Below are 21811 nucleotides of genomic sequence, written 5' to 3'. Positions count from 1 at the left end.
GTCGGGTGCTTTGCTGCCATGTGCCTGATCATGCTGGTGGGGGTCAGGCTGGTAGTTTTGTCACCCCTGCTGATGCTGGCAGGTGGAACATATGGCCTTTTTGGGGTTATCAGCAGAGTCTTTAAAAAAATTCCAGACTCTGGAAGACCTACCGCTTGTACTGGCAACGTCCCTCGTGTTGGTGTTACGGGGAACGGTTGCCTGCCTTCTGTCTGCGGCCACCACACTGCTTCTTCCTGCCTGTTGGGGTACTCTGCCTCCCTCCCCCTGTGTGCTGCTGGCCTCACTCGGCATGTCCTCCTTCCACGTTGGGTCAGTTACTAGATCATCCACCACCTCCTCCTCTTCCACTTGCGCACCACAATCCTCCTCCTCCTCACTTCCTGGCAATTGTGTCTCGTCATCGTCCACCTCTTGTGACAGATTGCCAGCGTCGACTTCCTGTGGCCGTGGCTGTTCAAATATTTGGGCATCGCAACATGGGATCTCCTCTTCCACCACTTCAAGCGTGTCAGGCGAGGGGCCCAAATATGGAAATGGACCAGTGAACAGCTCTTCAGAGTGTCCAAGTGTGGGATCACTTGCTGTCTGACGACACTCGGCATGGTGGGAGGAAGGAGCATCAGGGTGAGGAGGAGTATGCGGTCGAGACTCACGGCTACTAAGAGTTGACCGTGTGGAAGACAGACCGGAGGTGGTGGTGCCCAGGTAACTGGAAGTATTATCTGCTATCCAATTAATAACCTGTTCACACTGATCAGTTCTCAATACTGGTGTTGTTCTGTGCTTCCCTAGTAATTCGGTCAAGAAGTGGGAGCGAGAAGATGTGGCTTTTGGTTGTGGCACATTTTCACCTAGGCCACCGCCCCATCCTCTGCACGAACCATCACCAGAACGTCCACTTCCACGTCCCTTGCCACGCGCCTTGCCCATTGTAAATGAAGTAAAATAGCTTACACTTGCACTATCAATGGAAAAAGGGTAATAAAGAGTAGATTAGAACCGTGGAAGAGGAAAACCACAGTTATTGTTTACTGGGGTATACCACACTTTTTTAAATAGAGATATTTGCGGCTGAACAGTGAGCGACACACTCAAACTGCTTTTTTTTTTTTAGATACCAAAGGCCCAAAACTGGATAGTACAGCGATTTGACCCGTGGAACTGCGAAACCACACTGGGATGTCAGGCCTTCACAAGACTATTTTCAACAGATATATTTTTGTGTCACAACAGTCAGGAGACACTACTGTTTTTCTTTACGGAAAAAACTACCAAAAGCTGAATAATAGAGATTTTTTACCGTGGGATGGCAAAACCACAGTTATTGTTTACTGGGGTATACCACACTTTTTTAAATAGAGATATTTGCGGCTGAACAGTGAGCGACACACTCAAACTGCTTTTTTTTTTTAGATACCAAAGGCCCAAAACTGGATAGTACAGCGATTTGACCCGTGGAACTGCGAAACCACACTGGGATGTCGGGCCTTCACAAGACTATTTTCAACAGATATATTTTTGTGTCACAACAGTCAGGAGACACTACTGTTTTTCTTTACGGAAAAAACTACCAAAAGCTGAATAATAGAGATTTTTTACCGTGTACCGTGGGATGGCAAAACCACAGTTATTGTTTACTGGGGTATACCACACTTTTTTAAATAGACATATTTGCGGCTGAACAGTGAGCGACACACTCAAACTGTTTTTTTTTTAGATACAAATGGCCCAAAATGGATAATACAGAGGTTTGAACCGTGGAAGTGCAAAACAACACTTCTGTTTCTCTAGCCTACACCAGACTATTTTCAACAGTTATATTTGTGTCTGAAAAATCAGAGACACGCTTTTTTTTTGGGGGGGGGAGGGGGTGGGGACACCAAAAGGTTAATAAGACAGGTATTTGTACAGTGTGAAGGAGGAAAAAAAAAGGAGGATTTAGATGAAAAAAAAAGGATTTTTCCTGGCCCCCGACACCTGGTGCTAAGTCCAGCAATTTCAGCAACAGGAGCACACAGGACTGTAATGCAGCGTTTGCTGGTATAACCACTATGTCTCCTATACAGCCTGCCTGCCTGGTATCTGGGATGGATATTAGTCCTGAAAAGGACTGTTTGTTTGTTCTGGCAGCCTTTACAGACCCTACACTAACTATTTCGCAGTTTATATCTCTCCCAAAATCAGCAGCGCTGTCCCTACACTGTCTAATCCGGAGCGACTGTGTCCAAGATGGCGGCGCCCCGTTTTAAATACTCGAGGTGACGCTGTGCGGCCAGCCAATCACTGTAATGCCCACAACCAACATGGCTGCAGCATTACAGTGACTAGCTGGCAATCCCTGCATGTTCATTGGCTCTGTAAAGAGCGCCAAACATGCAGGGCGGAGACCCGAGCTCCCGCCCGAGTAACCCGGAAATGCTCGGTGCTCGCCGAACATCCCGAGTAGCGTGATGCTCGGGCGAGTACCGAGCAGTGTCTAGCATGTTCGCTCAACACTAATTTTAATATAACAATGTCAGCAGCATGTGATTTTCTTTTTAACACATATATATTTGTATATATATACAGTGGTGTGATAAAGTGTTTGCCCCCTTCCTGGTTTCTTATTCTTTTGCATGTTTGTCACACTTAAATGTTTCAGATCACAAAGCAAATTTAAATATTAGACCCATATAACACAAGTAAACACAAAATGCATTTTTTAAAGAAAGGTCTTTATTATTAAGGGAAAAAGAAATCCAAACCTAAAGGGCCCTGTGTGAAAAAGTGATGGCTCCCCACCTTAAAACATAAATTAACTGTGGTTTATCACATATTTGGGGAGCAGACTTCAAATTTACCTAGACACACAGAGACCTGATTACTGCCATACCTGTTCTCAATCAAGAAATCACTTATATAGGATCTGCCTGACAAAGTGAAGTAGACCAAAAGATCTTCAAAAGCTAGACATCATGCTGCGATCCAAAGAAATTCAAAAACAAATGAGAAACAAAGTAACTGAGATCAATCAGTCTGGAAAAGGTTATAAAGCCATTTCTAAAGCTTTGGGACTCCAGGAAACCACAGTGAGAGTCATTATCCACAAATGGCGAAAACATGGAACAGTGGTGAACCTTCCCAGGAGTGGACAGCCAACCAAAATTCCCCTAAGAGTGCAGCGACGACTCATCCAAGAGGTCACAAAAGACTCCACAACAACATCCAAAGAACTGCAGACTAGTGATGAGCGAACGTGCTCGCCACTGCTCGGTACTTGTCGAGTATTTCCGGGTTGCTCGGGTGGGAACTCGGGTCCCTTCCCCGCATGTTGAGGATCTTTAGAGAGCCAATGAACATGCAGGGATTGCCTGCCATGCACTGTAATGCCGTAGCCATGTTGGCTGTGGGCATTACAGTGATTGGCTGGTTGCACAGTGTCATCAGGTCTATATAAGACCTGGCGCCGCAGTACTCGTCACAGTCTACCCCGGAATCAGGCAAAGTAGGGAGAGGTGCTGCTGAGTCAGGGAGAGATTTGCTTGTTTATAGTTAGCATAAGTATTCCACAACATATACATATATATATATATATATATCCAACTAAACTAACAGTCCTTTTGAGGACTAATCCAGCTGCATATATTCAGTGGTGATAGCAGGAGTTAGGCAGGCAGGGCATGTGGCTGACTGCAGTGCATATAGCGTAAGAGGGTCCATTGAACGTCCTGTTTTCTGCTGCTGTAATAATTACAGATATTTGTAGACATAGTCCTAGATATCAGGGGCCAGGGCAAATCTTTTTTTTATCTTAATCCTGCTTATTTGCTTAAAAAGTAATCCAGAGTACACCATTTTAATGCTCCATTTGCTTGTTGGCACTGCAGAATAAAGCCAGATCTGTTCCATATTTCAGCGATAAAAATCCAGAAATTTGAACTGAACGTGGAAAATATTGGCCTCCTTTTCCATTGTGTTGCAGGGTGTCAGTCAAGCTATTCACACTAGGTGTCTGTGAAGAATAGTATTAGTAAATTACAGGCCTGCTATTTAAAAACCGTGGTTCTCTCTCAGACATATCACCTATAAGACAGTTCCAAAATCAGCCATTTCTTCCATTTCCATTTTGTTGCAGTGTGTCGGTCAAGCTATTAACACTAAGTCTCTATGTAGAATAATATTAGTAAATTACAGGCCTGCTATTTAAAATCGGGGTTATCTGTCAGACGTATCACATATAACTGCTTTCCAAAATCAGCCATTTCTCGTGAACGTTGAAAGCATTGTCCTCCATTTAAAATGGGCAAGGTGCATGGCAAGGGACGGGGGAGTGGACATGATGGTCCATGCAGAAGCTGAGGCCGAAGACGTGGCTGTGGCAAGCTGAAATTGTGCCACAACAAACACCCACATCTTTTTGCTCCACCTTCCTGTCCCAATTACTAGGGGACTGCAGTATACCACTATTGAACCCAGAGCAGTGTCAAAAGGTTGTTGGTTGGTTAGCAGGTAATGCTTCCAGTCACTTTGCCACCACCACCGCCACCCTGTCTTCCACACGGTCAAGTCTCAGTATCCATGAGTCTGGACCGCATATTCCTCACCCTGATCCTCCTTCCTCCCACCATGCCAATCGCCCGGAGACAAATAATCCCACACTTGGACACTCAGAAGAGCTGTTCACTTTTCCATTTGTAGATTCGGGCCTCTCGCCCTGCCAGCTTCAAGCGAGTCAAGAGGAGAACGCGTGTAGCGATGCCCAAATATTGGAGCAGTCATGGTCACATGAAGGCGATGGTGGGAAAGTGCAATTACTGTCGCAAGAGGTGGATGATGATGATGAGACACAATTGCCAGAAAGTCAGGAGGAGGACCAGGGTGCGGAAATGGAAGTCGAGGTGGTAGATGATATAGTAACTGACCCAACCTGGCAGGGGGATATGCATAGCGAGGACAGAAGCACACAGGGGGAGGGAGGCGTAGCACCACAACAGGCAGGAATAAACAGTGTGGTGGCCGCAGACATAAGGCGGGAAAGCGTTCCTCGTAACGCCAACATGATGGAAGTTGCCAGTACAACTGTTAGGTCTTCCCGAGTCTGGTTATTTTTTAAAAACTCTGCAGAAAACCCCAAAAAGGCCATTTGCACTACCTGCCAGGCCAGCATCAGCAGGGGTAGCAAAACTAGCAGCCTGACCACCACCAGCATGATCAGGCGCATGGCAGCAAAGTACCCGACTAAGTGGGCCAAACTCCAAGGTCCAGAAACAGTGTCTTAGGGTGACACCACTGCTTCTTCCGCTGTTGTGCGTGCACGCCAATCCCCTGTCCATGGCTCATGCCAAGATGCCTCCAGCCCTGCACCTGTCGTTGCACACTTTCAAGTAGCACCATCAACAAGCACGTCCACGTCCTTGTCCCAGCGCAGCGTTCAGTTGTCCCTATCCCAGTCATTGGAACGCAAGCGCAAATACGCAGCAAATGCCCCACAGGCCAAACTACTAAATTCACGCATTTCGTGAATGCTTGCACTCGAAATGCCTTTTAGGCTCATGGAGACGGAAGCTTTCCGCAACCTGTTGACGGTGGCCGTCCCTCGGTAACCATGGACACGTGGACAAGTGCTTGTGGGCAGAGATGGCACATCTCGCTGACGGCACACTGGGTTAATATAGTGGAAGCCGAGACCCAGTCGAACCTTGGGACGGGACACGTCCTCCCGACGCCGAGGATTGCGAGTCAATAAGGGCTGCCCCCACATTCTACAGCTCCTGCACCTCCTCCTCAGCCTCCATCTCCTAAATGACCACATGCACTGCAGCACTGCCTCGGCCAAGCGGCAACAGGCTGTGCTGAAGCTAATATACTTAGGTGAGAAGCCGCAAAATGCTGAAGAGTTGTGGATGGCTCTGAAAGTGCGGGCAAATCTGTGGTTGACACCGCTGAACCTACAGCCAGGCATGGTCGTGTGTGACAATGGTCGGAACCTGGTGGCGGCTCTGAGGCGGGGCATGCTCACACGCATATCATTCCTAGCCCATGTGCTTAACCTCCTGGTTCAGTGGTTTCTCAAAACCTACCCAGATCTGTCAGATATGCTTGTCAAAGTATGCCGCCTGTGTGTTTTAGAAAGTCAGCTACAGCTTCCGCCGCCCTTGCCGTGCTTCAGCAGTGTTTGCAGCTTCCAGATCACCGACTGGTGTGCGATGTCCCCACGCATTGGAACTCTACATTGCAGATGTTGGGAAGGATTTGTGAGCAGAAGAGGGCAGTTATTGACTACCAGCATCAACAAGGCTGTCGGCATTCAGTTGAGACAACACACATAAGATCTCAGGAGTGGACATGGATGTCAGATATATGTACCATCCTCCAAAACTTTGAGGACTCCACCAAGATGGTGAGCGGTGATGATGCCATAATTAGCATCACCATCCCACTTCTCTGTCTTCTGAAACGCTCTCTGCTCACAATTAAAGAATATGCATCGCAGGCAGAGCACGATGAGATGGAGCAAGGAACCATACAGGGTGATTACACACAGCCCAGCCTCATCTCATCCCAACGTGGATTGGGTGACAATGAGGAAGAGGAGGAGGAAGAACAGGAGCTAGTTTCCTGCGCTATAGACGGTACTACCTGCACAACTGTCATAAAGTCTGTTCAACGTGGATGGCCTGAGGACACGGGGGAGGAGGATGAGGAGGAGGATGTGGAGGAGAGCATGGTCAGTCGTCCTCTTGGTGAGGCCACGGAAGTCTTGCCTGTTAGCAGTCTGGCACACATGGCTGAGTTTATGTTACCATGCCTTTCCTGTGACCCTCACGTTGTCCAAATTTTGGGTGACAGTCATTACCGGCTGGTTATACTTCTAGACCCATGCTACAAAAAGAACTTTCTGTCTCTTATTCCCACACAGGACAGGCCTAATAAAATGATGAAATACGAGATGGCCCTTGTTGCGGAATTATTAAAAAATTTCCCATCTGAAAATGCTGGCGGCAGAGGTCACAGTTTGTTAGACAACCAAGAAGTACAGGTGAGAGAGACACAAATGCAATCCAGCAGAGGCAGGGGAACACTGCCAAAGTTCTGGCACAGTTTTCTCAGACCCTTCCATTGCACAGGCCCTGAGGCGCGGGCGGGGTAGTCTCCCAAGGAGGGAAATGTTTCGGAAGATGGTGAGGAAGTACCTTGCCGACTATACCAACGTCCTCCGTAATTCCTCTGTGCCTTATAATTATTGGGTATCCAAGCTGGACACGTGGCATGAACTGGTTCTCTACGCCTTGGAGGTCCTAGCCTGCCTTGCTGCTAGCGTTTTGTCAGAGCGGGTTTTTAGAACCGCGGGTGGAATTATAACCGATAGGCACAGCCGCCTGTCCACTGAAAATGCTGACAGGCTGACTCTTATAAAAATGAACAAAGGCTGGATTGGGGCAGACTTCTTAACACCACCGAGTGATAGCAGCGTAACATAAACTCAAATACAGTGTTTTTTTTGGGAGGTCTAACTCTTTTCCCATGCACCTTTGTCTTCACACCCAAACATGGGTATATGCTTCCTCATTTTGTCTATTTGCTCTTGTCCTCCTCCTTCTCCTCATCCTCCACATCCTCCTCCACATCACTACCATATCTACCATATCACCATATATATGTGTCTTGCAAGGGGCATTGGAGTTCCTCAAAAATTTTGGCAGCCATTGCATTCACTGCATAAACACACAGTATGGGAGACCCACTTCCTAATAATGGGAACATTGTTTTCAGGAGGCCCTCTGACCTCTACGTGTCTTGCAAGGGGCATTGGAGTGCCTCCAAATTTTTGGCAGCCATTGAATTCACTGCATAGGCAAACAGTATGGGAGACGCACTTACCAATAATGGGAATATTGTTTTCAGGAGGCCTTCCGACCTCTACGTCTCTTGCAAGGGACATTGGAATGCCTCCAAATTTTTGGAAGCTGTTGCATTCACTTCATAGGCAAACAGTATGGAAGACCCACTTCCTAATAATGGGAATATTGTTTTCAGGAGGCCTTCCGACCTCTACGTCTCTTGCAAGGGGCATTGGAGTGCCTCCAAATTTTTGGCAGCCATTGCATTCACTGTATAGGCAAACAGTATGGGAGACCCACTCCTTTTTAATGGGAACATGTCGTACTCATTACTGTAGCCCAGCTCCATGTGTCTTTAAATTTTTAGTAGGGCTTTTCCTAAATTTTAGCAGCTGTTGGACTCCCTGCATACCCTATAACTGGATAGCAGACCCTCTCCTTTCTAATGGGAACATGTCGTTACTGTGGCCCAGCTCTATCTGTCTTTAAATTGTTAGTGGGGTTTTTCCCAAATTTTGTCAGCCTTTGCAGTCACCGCATGGGCATTAGCACTATAGGAGACCCACTCCTTTACAATGGGAAATTTTTTTTTTTTACTGAGGCCCTCCTCTATGTCTCTTCAAAGGGGTATTGGGGTGCGTCCAAATTTTTGGCAGTCCTTGCAGTCACTGCATACACAATAACAGTATAGGAGACCCACTCTTTAATAATGGAAACAACAAAGCATAGCCGACTGCTGGCCCTTTAAGAATAGTAAGGCTGTAAAAATAGTGTTTGTGACTTTCACAATCCCTCCTTCATAAATGAAACAGGATGTGTCTGATGATGTTTCACACTCCATATGGCCAGATAAGGTTGTAAAATGTTAAAATTACATTTCCCGATGAATGCATTTGTCTTGGTTGAAAGCAATGCAAAAGTGAAAAAATGCATCAAAAACGCTACGTGTGAGCATAGCCCAAGGTGTGGAGGAGCAGATTTGTTTTTGGTTATATATTTTGTCTTACATACAAGTCATTATCCTGGAAAGGATGTTTCTTAACATATTTTCCAGGAAAATCCACTTTGGTTTCTTTTTTGTATGTTTTATTGTGAGTCCGTAAAAGTGGCGTAATACCTCTGACAACGTTGTTGACAGCAGTGACCTAGGAGTCAGAAATGCTTCCAGGGATCTTCCCCATGCTGTTCCCATGTCATTTGAGCACTGTTCCCATCGATTTGGGCAATTTTTAGGCCCTCTGCAGACGGCAGATGGGAGCCGCCGGAAAAATGCTTGCGTTTCCCATAGACTTACATTGGGCTTGTTACTCAGACCGAGCATTCAAGCATTCTAATTTGCTCGACCCGAGCAACAAGTACCCGAGCATTTTAGTGCTCGACCATCACTACTGCAGACCTCACTTGTCTCAGTTAAGGTCAGTGTTCATGACTCCACCCTAAGAAAGAGACTGGGCAAAAATGGCATGCATGGCAGAGTTCCAAGATGAAAACCACTGCTGAGAAAAATGAACATAAAGGCTTGTCTCAGTTTTGCCAGTTTTGGCGTAGAAGTAACACAGCATTTCAGAAAAGTAACATCATACCAACAGTAAAATATGGTGGTGGTAGTGTGATCGTCTGAGGCTGTTTTGCTGCTTTAGGACCTGGAAGACTTGCTGTGGTAAATGGAACCATGAATTCTGTCTACCAAAAAATCCTGAAGGAGAATGTCCAGCCATCAGTTCATGACCTCAAGCCGAAGCGCACTAGTCAATGATTGAATATGAAGATCCTTTTTTCTTTACACACAATTTTAAAACATGGAGCCGGGGAAGCGGGAGTCCTTCAGGATGATGGCCATTTTGCACCAAGCTGGTGCTTCAACAGGTCCAAAGGTATGCAATTGGAATAAGTGGCGATTTTTCGTTTTCTATTTATTTGCATTGAAGTGCACTAGTGTTATGCAGCAGGACAATGATCCAAAACACACCAGAAAGTCCACCTCTGAATGGCTTAAGAAAAACAAAATTAAGACTTTGGAGTGGCCTAGTTAAAGTCCTGACCTTAATCCGATTGAGATACTGTGGCATGACCTTAAAAAGGCGGTTCATGCACGGAAACCCTCCAATGTGGCTGAATTACAACAATTTTGTAAAGATGAGTGGCCAAAATTCCTTCAGAGCATTGTAAAAGACTCATTGCCAGTTATAGCAAATGCTAGATTGCAGTTGTTGCAGCTAAAGGTGGCCAACCAGTTATTAGGTTTAGGGAGCAATCACTTTTTCTCACAGGGCCCTGTAGGTTTAGATTTCTTTTTCCCTTTATAATAAAGACCTTCATTTAAAGACTGCATTTTGTGTTTACTTGTGTTATCTGTGTCTAATATTTAAATTTGCTTGTGATTTGAAATATTTAGGCTATGTGCCCACGTTGCGGAAATGAAGCATATTTTTTACGCTTCTCCCTGGCGGGAAAATCGCATGCGGATTTTACATGCGGTTTTCCCGCCAGGTAGAAGCGTTTGTGAGGCGTCTTTGCAGCGTCTTTGCATGCATTTCCGCATGCGGGTTATCAAGCACTTCTCCAAGTGATTTAAGCATCACTTGGAAAAGTGCTTGACAACTTGTTCACACTATATAAATCCATGCAACCGGCATGGATTTATATAGTGTGACCAAGTAATAGTTAAAAAAAAAGAATCAGAATGGTAAAAAATAAAGTTTATACTCACCTTCCGATGCATTCTCTGCCCCGTCCGGAGTCTTAAGCGGCTCACGCTGTTGTGTGCAGGACCTTCGGTGACGTCATTGAGTCATGTGATGGGTCACATGACTCAATGACGTGGCAGGTCCTTCACACAACAGCGCGACGGAGGGAAAACATCAGAAGATAAGTATAAACTTTATTTTATTCTTTTTTTTACAGGTTCTTTGGTACCCAGGTCTGGATGAGAGTCTCCTCTCCTCCAGACTTGGGTACCATCCGCACATTGATTCCGCATGCGGAAACGCAAAATTAATGAACATGCTGCGGATTTTTGACCGCAGCATATACGCTGCGGAAAAATCCGCAGCATTGGCATTGACATTGCGGAATGCCATTGGGGACCATGGGGTGCGGATATACATGCGTTTTACAAGCGTTTACGCTGCGGAAATTCCGCAGCATATACGCTTGTAATACGCAACGTGGGCACGCAGTCTTAAGTGTGACAAACATACAAAAGAATAAGAAACTAGGAAGGGGACAAACACTTTTTCACACCACTGTATATGTATACTGTATATACATATATATTTATTTTTTTGCTTAGTATTTGCCAAACAAGACAACAAAATGGAAGTTGCTGTCGATAAGCTCTGACATTACACAATGTACGAAAGGCAATACTGTCCTCTGGTGGAATAGGTTTATAAATACAGTAAGGGATGATGTGCAAATAGAGAAGCCTGGAGAAAATTACAATATGACTTCAATAAACCAACAAACCACTTGCCATATATCAAGCATTTTTCCTATCGCATATCTATATATTGCAAATGTATATATTGCATACCTATCTAATAATAAATATTTATATATCACGATTTTCTCATATCTATAGTATATCCATCTATCTTGTATTTATCTAATGCATATCTATCTGCCAAGTATCTACAGTGGTGGCCAAAAGTATTGGCACCCCTGCAATTCTGTCAGATAATACTCAGTTTCTTTCTGAAAATGATTGCAATCACAAATTCTTTGGTATTATTAGCTTCATTTAATTTGTCTTCAATGAAAAAACACAAAAAGAATTGTCCTAAAGCCAAATTGGATACAATTCCACACCAAACCTAAAAAAGGGAGTGGACAAAAGTATTGGCACCGTTTGAAAAATCATGTGATGCTTCTCTAATTCGTGTAATTAACAGCACCTGTAACTTACCTGTGGCACCTAACAGGTGTTGGCAATAACTAAATCACACTTGCAGCCAGTTAACATGGATTAAAGTTGACTCAACCTCTGTCCTGTGTCCTTATGTGTACCACATTGAGCATGGAGAAAAGAAAGAAGACCAAAGAACTGTCTGAGGACTTGAGAAACCAAATTCTGAGGAAGCATGAGCATTCTCAAGGCTACAAGTCCATCTCCAAAGACCTGAATGTTCCTGTGTCTTCCGTGCGCAGTGTCATAAAGAAGTTTAAAGCCCATGGCACTGTGGCTAACCTCCCTAGATGTGGACGGAAAAGAAAAATTGACGAGAGATTTCAACGCAAGATTGTGCGGATGGTGGATAAAGAACCTCGACTAACATCCAAACAAGTTCAAGCTGCCCTGCAGTCCGAGGGTACAACAGTGTCAACCCGTACTATCCGTCGGCGTCTGAATGAAAAGGGACTGTATGGTAGAATACCCAGGAAGACCCCACTTCTTACCCTGAGACATAAAAAAGCCAGGCTGGAGTTTACCAAAACTTACCTGAGAAAGCCTAAAACGTTTTGGAAGAATGTTCTCTGGTCAGATGAGACAAAAGTAGAGCTTTATGGGAAAAAGCATCAACATAGAATGTACAGGAAAAAAAAAAGAGGCATTCAAAGAAAAGAACACGGTCCCTACAGTCAAACATGGCGGAGGTTCCCTGATGTTTTGGGGTTGCTTTGCTGCCTCTGGCACTGGACTGTTTGACCGTGTGCATGGCATTATGAAGTCTGAAGACTACCAACAAATTTTGCAGCATAATGTAGGGCCCAGTGTGAGAAAGCTGGGTCTCCCTCAGAGGTCATGGGTCTTCCAGCAGGACAATGACCCAAAACACACTTCCAAATGCACTATAAAATGGTTTGAGAGAAAGCACTGGAGACTTCTAAGGTGGCCAGCAATGAGTCCAGACCTGAATCCCATAGAACACCTGTGGAGAGATCTCAAAATGGCAGTTTGGAGAAGGCACCCTTCAAATATCAGGGACCTGGAGCAGTTTGCCAAAGAAGAATGGTCTACAATTCCAGCAGAGCATTGTAAGAAACTCATTGATGGTTACCAGAAGCGGTTGTTCGCAGTTATTTTGGCTAAAGGATGTGCAACCAAGTATTAGGCTGAGGGTGCCAATACTTTTGTCTGGCCCATTTTTGGAGTTTTGTGTGAAATGATCAATGATTTGATTTTTCATTCTCTTTTGTGTTTTTTCCTTGCAAGCAAATTAAATTAAGTTAATAATACCAAAGAATTTGTGATTGCAATCATTTTCAGGAAGAAACGGAGTATTATCTGACAGAATTGCAGGGGTGCCAATACTTTTGGCCACCACTGTATGTATCCAACCAGATAAATGCAACAGCAGACTAAGTGCATTAAGGTATATGGGAACATTGAATACATGGATTTTGAACTGCATTCCTGCTTTATACAAATAAACTAAGTAAATGAACAAAAGAGAAATCTAAATCCAATCAATATTTGGTGTGACTGCCCTTTGCCTTTAAAAAAGCATCAATTCTTCTAGGTACTCCTGCGCAAAGTTGTGGATTTTGTAGGATTCTAATCAGATGTACAGATGTAGCCATTGTTACAAGAACGCAGATAACACAGCATTAAGATATCACAGTGCAAAAAAAGTGTAATCTGACACCTATCTTGAGATCAGTCAATGATTTTTGTAATGATAATTTATCTTAATCCACTTAAGTGAGATCATTTTCTTGAAAAATTTATCAAGATGACTTGTTATTTTGTTATATAATAAGAAATCACACACACTGAAATTGTGCAGATCAGTAGGATTAAGACAGATCTAGTTAGTGGCTTAAGATCCAATAGTTGGAAATTAGCGCTTGGACCATAGAATGACAGACCATTCGGATAGAGGCTTGAAACAAGAAAAGAAAAAAAAACGAACCTAGGGTCCTAAAAATCAGATAACACATGTACTTAGATAATTAAAAGACCTTATTACTTGTTGGGTTAAAGTGGCGCTACAAACAGAGAAGTGCAATGGCATAAAATACAACAGACAAAGTTATCAGGACCATATGCAACTGATTTATACTGAATTATATGTCAAATTTGCAATACATATAGGGCCCACAGTGTGTAGATATAGCATATACGTTCGAATAAAAATATGTAACTAGTACACACTAGATCGTAAATAGTATGATATAATACATATGTGTGTGCATACTAGGAAAACCTCATAAGTAGTAGGTCCACCTCACCTCACCTAGATTAGGGGCACATACAATAGTCAGTAAGCACGGACAAATAAGAGGTGTGATGAAACAAAACTATACACTATGTACAGTGTGACACCAAGGACTCAAGTAGACAGAAACAGCTGTACAATTGGAGTAGGTCAGATGTAAGAATATAGTAATCCATACAGCTTGTCATCACTACATGGAACATGTGGGTTACCTGGGTGGTCCGCAATTACGCGATGCACGCCCCGACACGCGTTTCGGACAACAGTCCTGTGACAATCTGTTTGTGACTATATGAAGAGACAGAAGTATCTGCTAAAACTTACATCCACACAAGATATGTGGTTAGTTTTGGAAGATGTTTGGAACAATTTCACTACCCAGTTCCTTCAAAAACTGTGTGCAAATGTACCTAGAAGAATTGGTGCTGTTTTTACTGTAAAAGGGAGGTCACACCAAATATTGATTGGACTTGAATTTCTCTTTTGTTCTTTCACTTTGCATTTTGCTAATTGAGGAAAAAAAAAACTATTAACACTTCCATTTTTGAAAGCATTCTTACTTTGTGGCTTTTTTTTAAACTTGTCTAAAACTTTTTCCCAGTCCGGAGAAATTTGAATTATTATAAATCATCATGTTGATAATCAATGCAATACAATAATTCAGCAACCGTCAGTATTCTTTATTGCATTTTCAGAATCTGAATATATACATCTTTAGGCTACGCTCCCACAATGAGCTTTTGGTGCCTAACATATTTTTGCTGCATCAAAAACGCAGCGTGCTATGGTTCCTGAAAAGTGGATGGGATTTATAGATCTGCAGCATGTCCATTTCTCCTACGGGTACACTGAGTTTTATGTGCGGATTTTCCCTATAGACTTGCACTAGATGCGGAAAATCTGCAGGAAAAAACGCACATGCATTTTTAGTGCATTTCCGCAACAGAAACACATAAAAAACACATACATGTAATCCGCACATAAGTATGTCAACAAAGTTTAGTCAAAGCCAAATACATGGAAATATCCTTAGAAATTATATTTCAGATGTTCTTTAACACCAAGTAAAAGAAATAAATCAGTACCTGCTGGATGTTTTCCTGTTGCGCTCGATCTACAGTTAATTGATGAAAATTCTTGAAGATATATAGTAGTAAATCGTTACACAGATTCTGCTCCTCCTGAACTTTAGGGCTGAATGGGACACTGAAAATAAAATATGAAGTAATTACTTCCGAATCAGACTTTTAATGTAACACTGAACTACCTTGCTAACCTCATCCTCATCAGACTGGTATTTTTTTTATGAGAAAATTAAAATAGCCCATAAAAATTGTTATGGCTTTCATAGAGGCTGAACTCACTAAGGACATAGCCTAGGTTAATAATGTGGTGATTTTTCCCCATCTAATTTATTCTGTTAATTAGGACATTTACAATGGCCATTAATGACGTGATCGCTTTATTCTGCAGGTTATAACGATGAGCACACTTCCTAGATTTTCATTATTCTTTTATCCCTTTCTATTTTTGCATTGTAAAAGCAAAAAATAAAAAAATTGTGTTGCAGCATCCAAAGATCTATAACTTACTGTCAATGAAGCTGTATGATGGTTTTTTTTTGTTGTTGTTGGACAACTTGTAATTCTCATTGGTACCCATTTTGGGGAAAATGCAACTTTTCGACCACAATTTTATTTTTGAGAATTTAGCAATTTTAGGTTTTTTTGGGTGTTTGTTGTTCTGGTTAATTAATATGTTAATTTTAATGTATGGGTTACTATTGATGCAGAGATACCAATAATGTATAGTTTTTTTTGTGATGTTGGTTTTATTTGGAATATTATTTTCAAATTTTATTCACTTTTTTTAAATCACAGTCAGTAGGGAATATGAACATGCAATTTTCAGATCACTCATATAGTTCAGTACAATACCTTGGTTATTGATGATTGTAAAACGTACAGTCTATAATGACCTTCTCAGCTTCCATATATTGCATGACAAAAGGGAAATTGTTGAATTGTTGGGTACCCGGCTGCCATAGCAACTATTCTACTTCTTTTTCCCTGTCTAACCGTTTAGATCACATACTGTATGTCAAACTCTGGCCCGTGGGCCAAATCTGGCCCGCAGGGTGAGTATATTTAGCCTGCGATGCCGGTTCGGTCCCCTGAGTATATTTGGCCTGCAATGCCGGGCAGAAGATCTGAAGATACCATGAAGAGACCGGAGCAGCGGGGGAACGGGCAGAGGTGAATATTCATTTTTTTTATTGTGGAGCTGATTATACTGTATGGAAGACTATGTGAGGTTATTATACTGTATGGAGGACTATGTGAGACAATATACTGTATGGAGCACTATGTGAGGCCATTATACTGTATGGAGCACTTTGTGAGGCCATTATTCTGTATGGAGCACTATGTGAGGCCATTATTCTGTATGGAGCACTATGTGAGGCCATTATACTATATGGAGGGCTTTGTGAGGCCATTATACTGTATAGAGCACTATGTGAGGTCATTATACTTTATGGAGCAGTAAGTGGGGCCATTATACTGTATGGAGCACTATGTGGGGCCCATTATACTGTATGGAGGACTATGTGGGCCCATTATACTGTATGGAGGACTATGTGGGCCCATTATACTGTATGGAGGACTACGTGTTGCCCATAATACTGTATGGGGCACTATGTGGGCCCATTATACTGTATGGAGGACTATGTGGGGCCCATTATTCTGTATGGAGGAGTACGTGGGGCCCATTATTCTGTATGGAGGAGTACGTGGGGCCCATTATTCTGTATGAAGGAGTATGTGGGGCTCATTATTCTGTATGGAGGAGTATGTGGAGCCCATTATTCTGTATGGAGGAGTATGTGGAGCCCATTATTCTGTATGGAGGACTATGTGGAGCCCATTATTCTGTATGGAGCACTATGTGGGACGCAATATTCTGTATGGAGGACTATGTGGGGCCCATTATTCTGTATGAAGGACTATGTAGGGCCCATTATTCTGTATGGAGGAGTATGTGGGGCCCATTATTCTGCATGGAGGAGTATGTGGGGCCCATTATTCTGCATGGAGGGCTATGTGGGGCCCATTATTCTATATAGAGGAGTATGTGAGGCCATTATTCTGTCTGGAGGACTATGTGGAGCCCATTATTTTGTACGGAGGACTATGTGGGGCCCATTATACTGTATGGAGGACTATGTGAGCCCATTATTCTGTATGGAGGACTATGTGGGCCCATTTTACTGTATGGAGGACTTTTGTGGCCCTTATACTGTATGGAGGACTTTTGTGGCCCTTATACTGTATGGAGGGCTATGTGGAGATTACAATTGGAAAATCATACTGTGTGTCTGATTTCACTATTGTTTGTCGGGGGATTAAGGGAGGGAGGGTACAAAAGGGTCATTATACCATGCGTATGGAGGAATTCACTCTGGGGGTATCATACTGTGTTTGGGTGTCAATTTTGTTTGCATCATACTTTATTATGTGTATTATTCAAGGTTTGTTATCCTTTGTTATTACATATTTAAATTAGGCCATTGGGCTATATACTTTTTACTGCTCTTACATAACATATTATTCCAATATTTTATTCTAAGAGCTATTAATTAAAATATACTTTGTAGGACAACCCCTTAAAGTTCTTTTCCATATGAAAAAGTTCATAGTTATATTTTATGATAAGGAAAAACTTCCTCATTTGTAGACATTTTTTTTTATAAATATCAAGGTTGACCCCTGATTTTGTCCAAGCTTTTAATTTTGGCCCTCAGTGTATTTGAGTTTGACATCCCTGGTATAGATGCATTGGTCATCATTGACCTCAGCATCTAAAGAACAAAAGAGTGAATTCTCCAGGATTGAAGCTATCTCTAATCCTGGTTATTAGAGAATAGTTTCACATGTGTAATAAATCCAATCCCCACAAGAGACGCAGCCCCTTATATTCATCACTCAGTAATTTATATGTACCCCTAAACAGTGACAAAAACCATTCCAAAGAGAAAATAGAAAGAAAATAAGCATTTGAAATGGCTATGTTTGTAATTTCCTGCCCCCTAAAGAGAAGGGCAGCTCTGAACTACAAATTGCTATTAAAAATATTATGTTGACTAAGACAATGGAAGAATTCACATTCATGCGTCCTATTTAAGTAATTCTATATATAAAGTACAACACCTGAAGAAGCTTGGCCCGAGGACAATAGAGAGATTTTCCAAGGTCATTTTGTTTATTTCACTATAAGAAGCCACCATAATGAAGAAAGTGCAGAGATAGTGGAGCACAATAAAATGAGTCCGGCTGAGATCATCAATCAGATGTTTCAGTTGTTTGTTGCATTTTTCCTCATCTGATCTGTAATCTTTAAAGACAAAATAGAAATGTCACAACGTATTGGCTCACATTTATCAAAAACTTTGCACCCATTCTTTAACGTATTCACTTTCAATTCCACCACTCCATATTTATCGAATGTTATGCGTTAAAGGGGTATTCTCAAGTTATTAAATTGCTTTAATTAGTTAGACAGCATGAAAATAATTCAGTTTGCTATTGACTTTCTTTTTAATCTGCTATCTTTCTCCTGAATTGAGAGCTTTTATCTTTCATTGTATACTGCTTGTGTCCATGGAGATCGGTTACTAGTGTCTGTTCAGACCTTGGCTGAATGCTCACAGTAATTACATTTCAGGAGAAGTGTTAACTCATAACATACCAGTCAGCTCTTCCCGGCCCACTGGTTTTTATACAGCAGCTATCTGCTCACATTCCTCCTACTCAATCTCTCTCAGCTACTAACTGAGCTGTTGTTCTAATATTGCTCTTATTAATCCTGTAGAATACCCAGCACCCAGCATCATGGCGCTCACTGTCACAGGCTGTGTACTTGAAATTCTGACTGTCACAGGCAGTGTGCTTTTTCAAATTTCCTGTTATTTTTCTATGCAAATGCAGGGATAACTGTGTAGACTTAGAGCAAACCACTGATAGCTGAATTTGTACAGTAGAATTTGTGCTGAGCTTTATAGTTCTACTAATACTACAGATCTACCACTCACCAGAGCTTCCACTCAGAGAGGAGTGCCCGCCCTGCCATAAACAAGAAAGTTAAGAGACTGCACAGATCTGAACGGCTCAAGAGACAACTTGAAAATATACCTTTAATGATATGGTGGGTGCAAATAACATCAGGGCAGGATTTTAAATGGAATCTGTCACCAGATTTTTACTACTCAGTCTGAGAGCAGCACGTTGTAATGGCCAAGGTCCAGATTACTGCAATGTATCACTTACTGTGCTGCAGTTTTGATAAGATCATTGTTTTATCTGCTGCAGATTTCCCAGTTCTCTGAATGCGGAGCCGTGTATAACCCCACCCTACCACTGATTGGCAGCTTTTTGTGTACACGGTGCATAGGCAGAAAACTGCAAATCAGTGGTGGGATCAGGGTTATTCAGAACTCATGAATATAAAGGACTCTATGGCAGCAAGTTTATTAGTCCTCTAGTGATAATCTCCTGCTGATAAAATAGTTTTATCAAAACTACAACAACTAGCACAGTAAGTGACACATAGCTGGAATCAGAGTTTTCTCAGTCTCTACATTATGCTCAGATTAGGTGGCAAAAACCTTGTCACAGATTCCCTATAAGCAAGATAATGCAATTTTTTGCACAATGTAACTTATTATGCATGTTAAAAATGGTTGCAACATACATTTATATAATTAAAAAAAATTAATTTTGATCTGTCTAGAATATGCAACTTTTTTTGCAACTTACATACATATTTCATAAATAGAGGAAAGAGACAAAGGTGTAGTCAGGTAACTGCCCGAGGTCAGAATACCAGAAGGATAACGGATAAGAGCAAAGGGAGCAGGCAAAATGCATGGTCATAGCAAGGTCCAGGGTCAGGCAGCAAAAAGATCCACAAGCAAAGCACAAGACACTTCGAAACAAACCACACAGAGCTGAATCTATGTCTGGCAGAGATCTGGGACTAATAGCCCAGCTAAGTAGCTGAGCAATCACCTGGGACAAGGAACACCTGAAGGCAGCCCAGCACCTCCCAGTCTCAGATTGGACGGCCGAGCTGTCAATCAAAACACCAACAGTTCAGCACGCCCCTGCACCAGACTGGATGACTGAGGTGTCAATCAAAGTACTGACAGCTTCAGCACGCCACTGAACCAGACTGGACGGTTGAGATGTCAGTAACGGCATCCCAGACACACTGAGGGGTGGAACTGTGACAGCCCTATTACAGGGGCATTTTGGCTTACTCTTGAGTGCTGTGGCTGGTATTGCTGGCTTGTTTCCTGCAAATGTTATTTATCGCTTATACCCTAAAAATAAGCTAGACACCGGCACCAAAGGCAATCTACGGTATATAAAAACATAAAAGCATGTATATACAGTGTGGGGACTGTTCATAGAAGATAAATGAAATAAAAGATTAATTGAACTATATGAAAGATAAATTGGCAAAAACAAATAAATACTTTCATACTCCAATATAACTCTTGACTAAAATACTGGTAAATATCTTTGCATGCAATCTTCCATTAATAGCTATGTAAAAATAGTAGGCAATAAAGATTGTCTAGACTAGAAAATGAAGTTGGAAACTTGGCCACCTATTGTCAGATCTGGTGCAGGAATGTATGCTGGTCACGTGTTCTTAAGCTATTAGTGCCTCTTTATTAATGATGTTCTTACCTCTGTAATCAATAATGAAGGAAGATTGGGCAGATTCAGGGATAACACCTTCAGGGAGTTCCTTTAAGCAACATTTTAGAAGACTTGCCACAGTATCTATATCAGCTTCTTGTACTAGATCCACCGACTCCCCACCATCATACTTTGCTTTGAGAGCTGTTACTTTCTTCTTAGAACCGCTGACTCTAAACAGACCCACATGCTCCAAACCTGGAAGAAAGATGAGGTTTTTATCACAGTAAAATATAAAAATTGGGCCTAGAAAATGGTTCTTGGTGGAGTTTTTTTCATACATCTGTAAAGCGGGTGTCAGAATGCAACGAGCAGAGTCACAAAATGAGGGCAGTCAAATAGCTATAAATAATAATTTATATATGTCTATATATTAAACAAAGCTGACAGGGATTGCAACAAGGGTTAGTAATGAGAACAGTATCAAATACTTATGAAATAGCAATAAAATCCTTCTCTAAAATATTGTATCTAGCCCAAATATGGGATTAATCACTGAAGTCCATCGGTTCTGCAAATGGCCCTAGCGGGGGTCTCCGGTTATTCCCACTAGGCCTTTAAGTCTTTTTCTGACAAAGTCAATCAGATCCCGTTTGGCTTGTTCCACCTCATCCGTCCCCCTCCCAACCTGATAACCTAAACTCGATTGTTCCCCGTACTGTGAGGGAGCGGTTGAAGTGACAGCCCAGTTCAGTGATGGCACTCGTCGGCTTTTGCTGACGTGATCTCTCCGGCACAACTCGTTTCCATCCTCTCTTTGTCCTGTCAATCAGGGCCGTTTACCACATCATGGGTAGGAGGGTCTTGTACATTTCTTTAGTGTCGTATCCAAGTCCCGGTCCTCTTCTGTAGCCGTGACACCCGAGGGACCGCTGCGCTGATTCCTGCACTCGTTCACCGGCAGCCCCCCGTCTTGCCTTACGGGTCTCTCACCCCGGTCTTTCTCGCTGGTTCCTTCAGCGCACCCGGCCTGTGTCACATCTCTCCCTGTGTCTGGGGCTGAAATCACCTCAGGCACTGCGCACTCGACCGTTAAATTTTCAAATCCTCTGCTGGAGGTCAC

General features: G+C 42.6%; 1 protein-coding gene across 6 annotated transcripts in view; it reads right to left on the bottom strand.

The window, feature by feature from the left end:
• The window catches only part of FAM13C (family with sequence similarity 13 member C), a 503775-nt gene that overhangs the window by 468983 nt on the left and 12981 nt on the right, over positions 1 to 21811 (bottom strand). For all 6 annotated transcript variants that reach the window (XM_073685472.1, XM_073685469.1, XM_073685466.1 and 3 more), the window contains exons 3-5: positions 20737 to 20946; positions 18193 to 18376; positions 15070 to 15190 (exon numbers count right to left, since the gene is read on the bottom strand). In XM_073685472.1, the coding sequence (XP_073541573.1) occupies positions 15070 to 15190; positions 18193 to 18376; positions 20737 to 20946 (515 nt within the window). The remainder of the gene's footprint in view (positions 1 to 15069; positions 15191 to 18192; positions 18377 to 20736; positions 20947 to 21811) is intronic.

Source organism: Phyllobates terribilis, unplaced genomic scaffold (assembly GCF_046119375.1).
Source record: "Phyllobates terribilis strain yellow unplaced genomic scaffold, ASM4611937v1 Scaffold_5__5_contigs__length_657084704, whole genome shotgun sequence".
In the NCBI taxonomy this organism is placed as follows: Eukaryota; Metazoa; Chordata; class Amphibia; order Anura; family Dendrobatidae; genus Phyllobates; species Phyllobates terribilis.
This window is presented reverse-complemented; position numbering and strand designations above follow the sequence as displayed.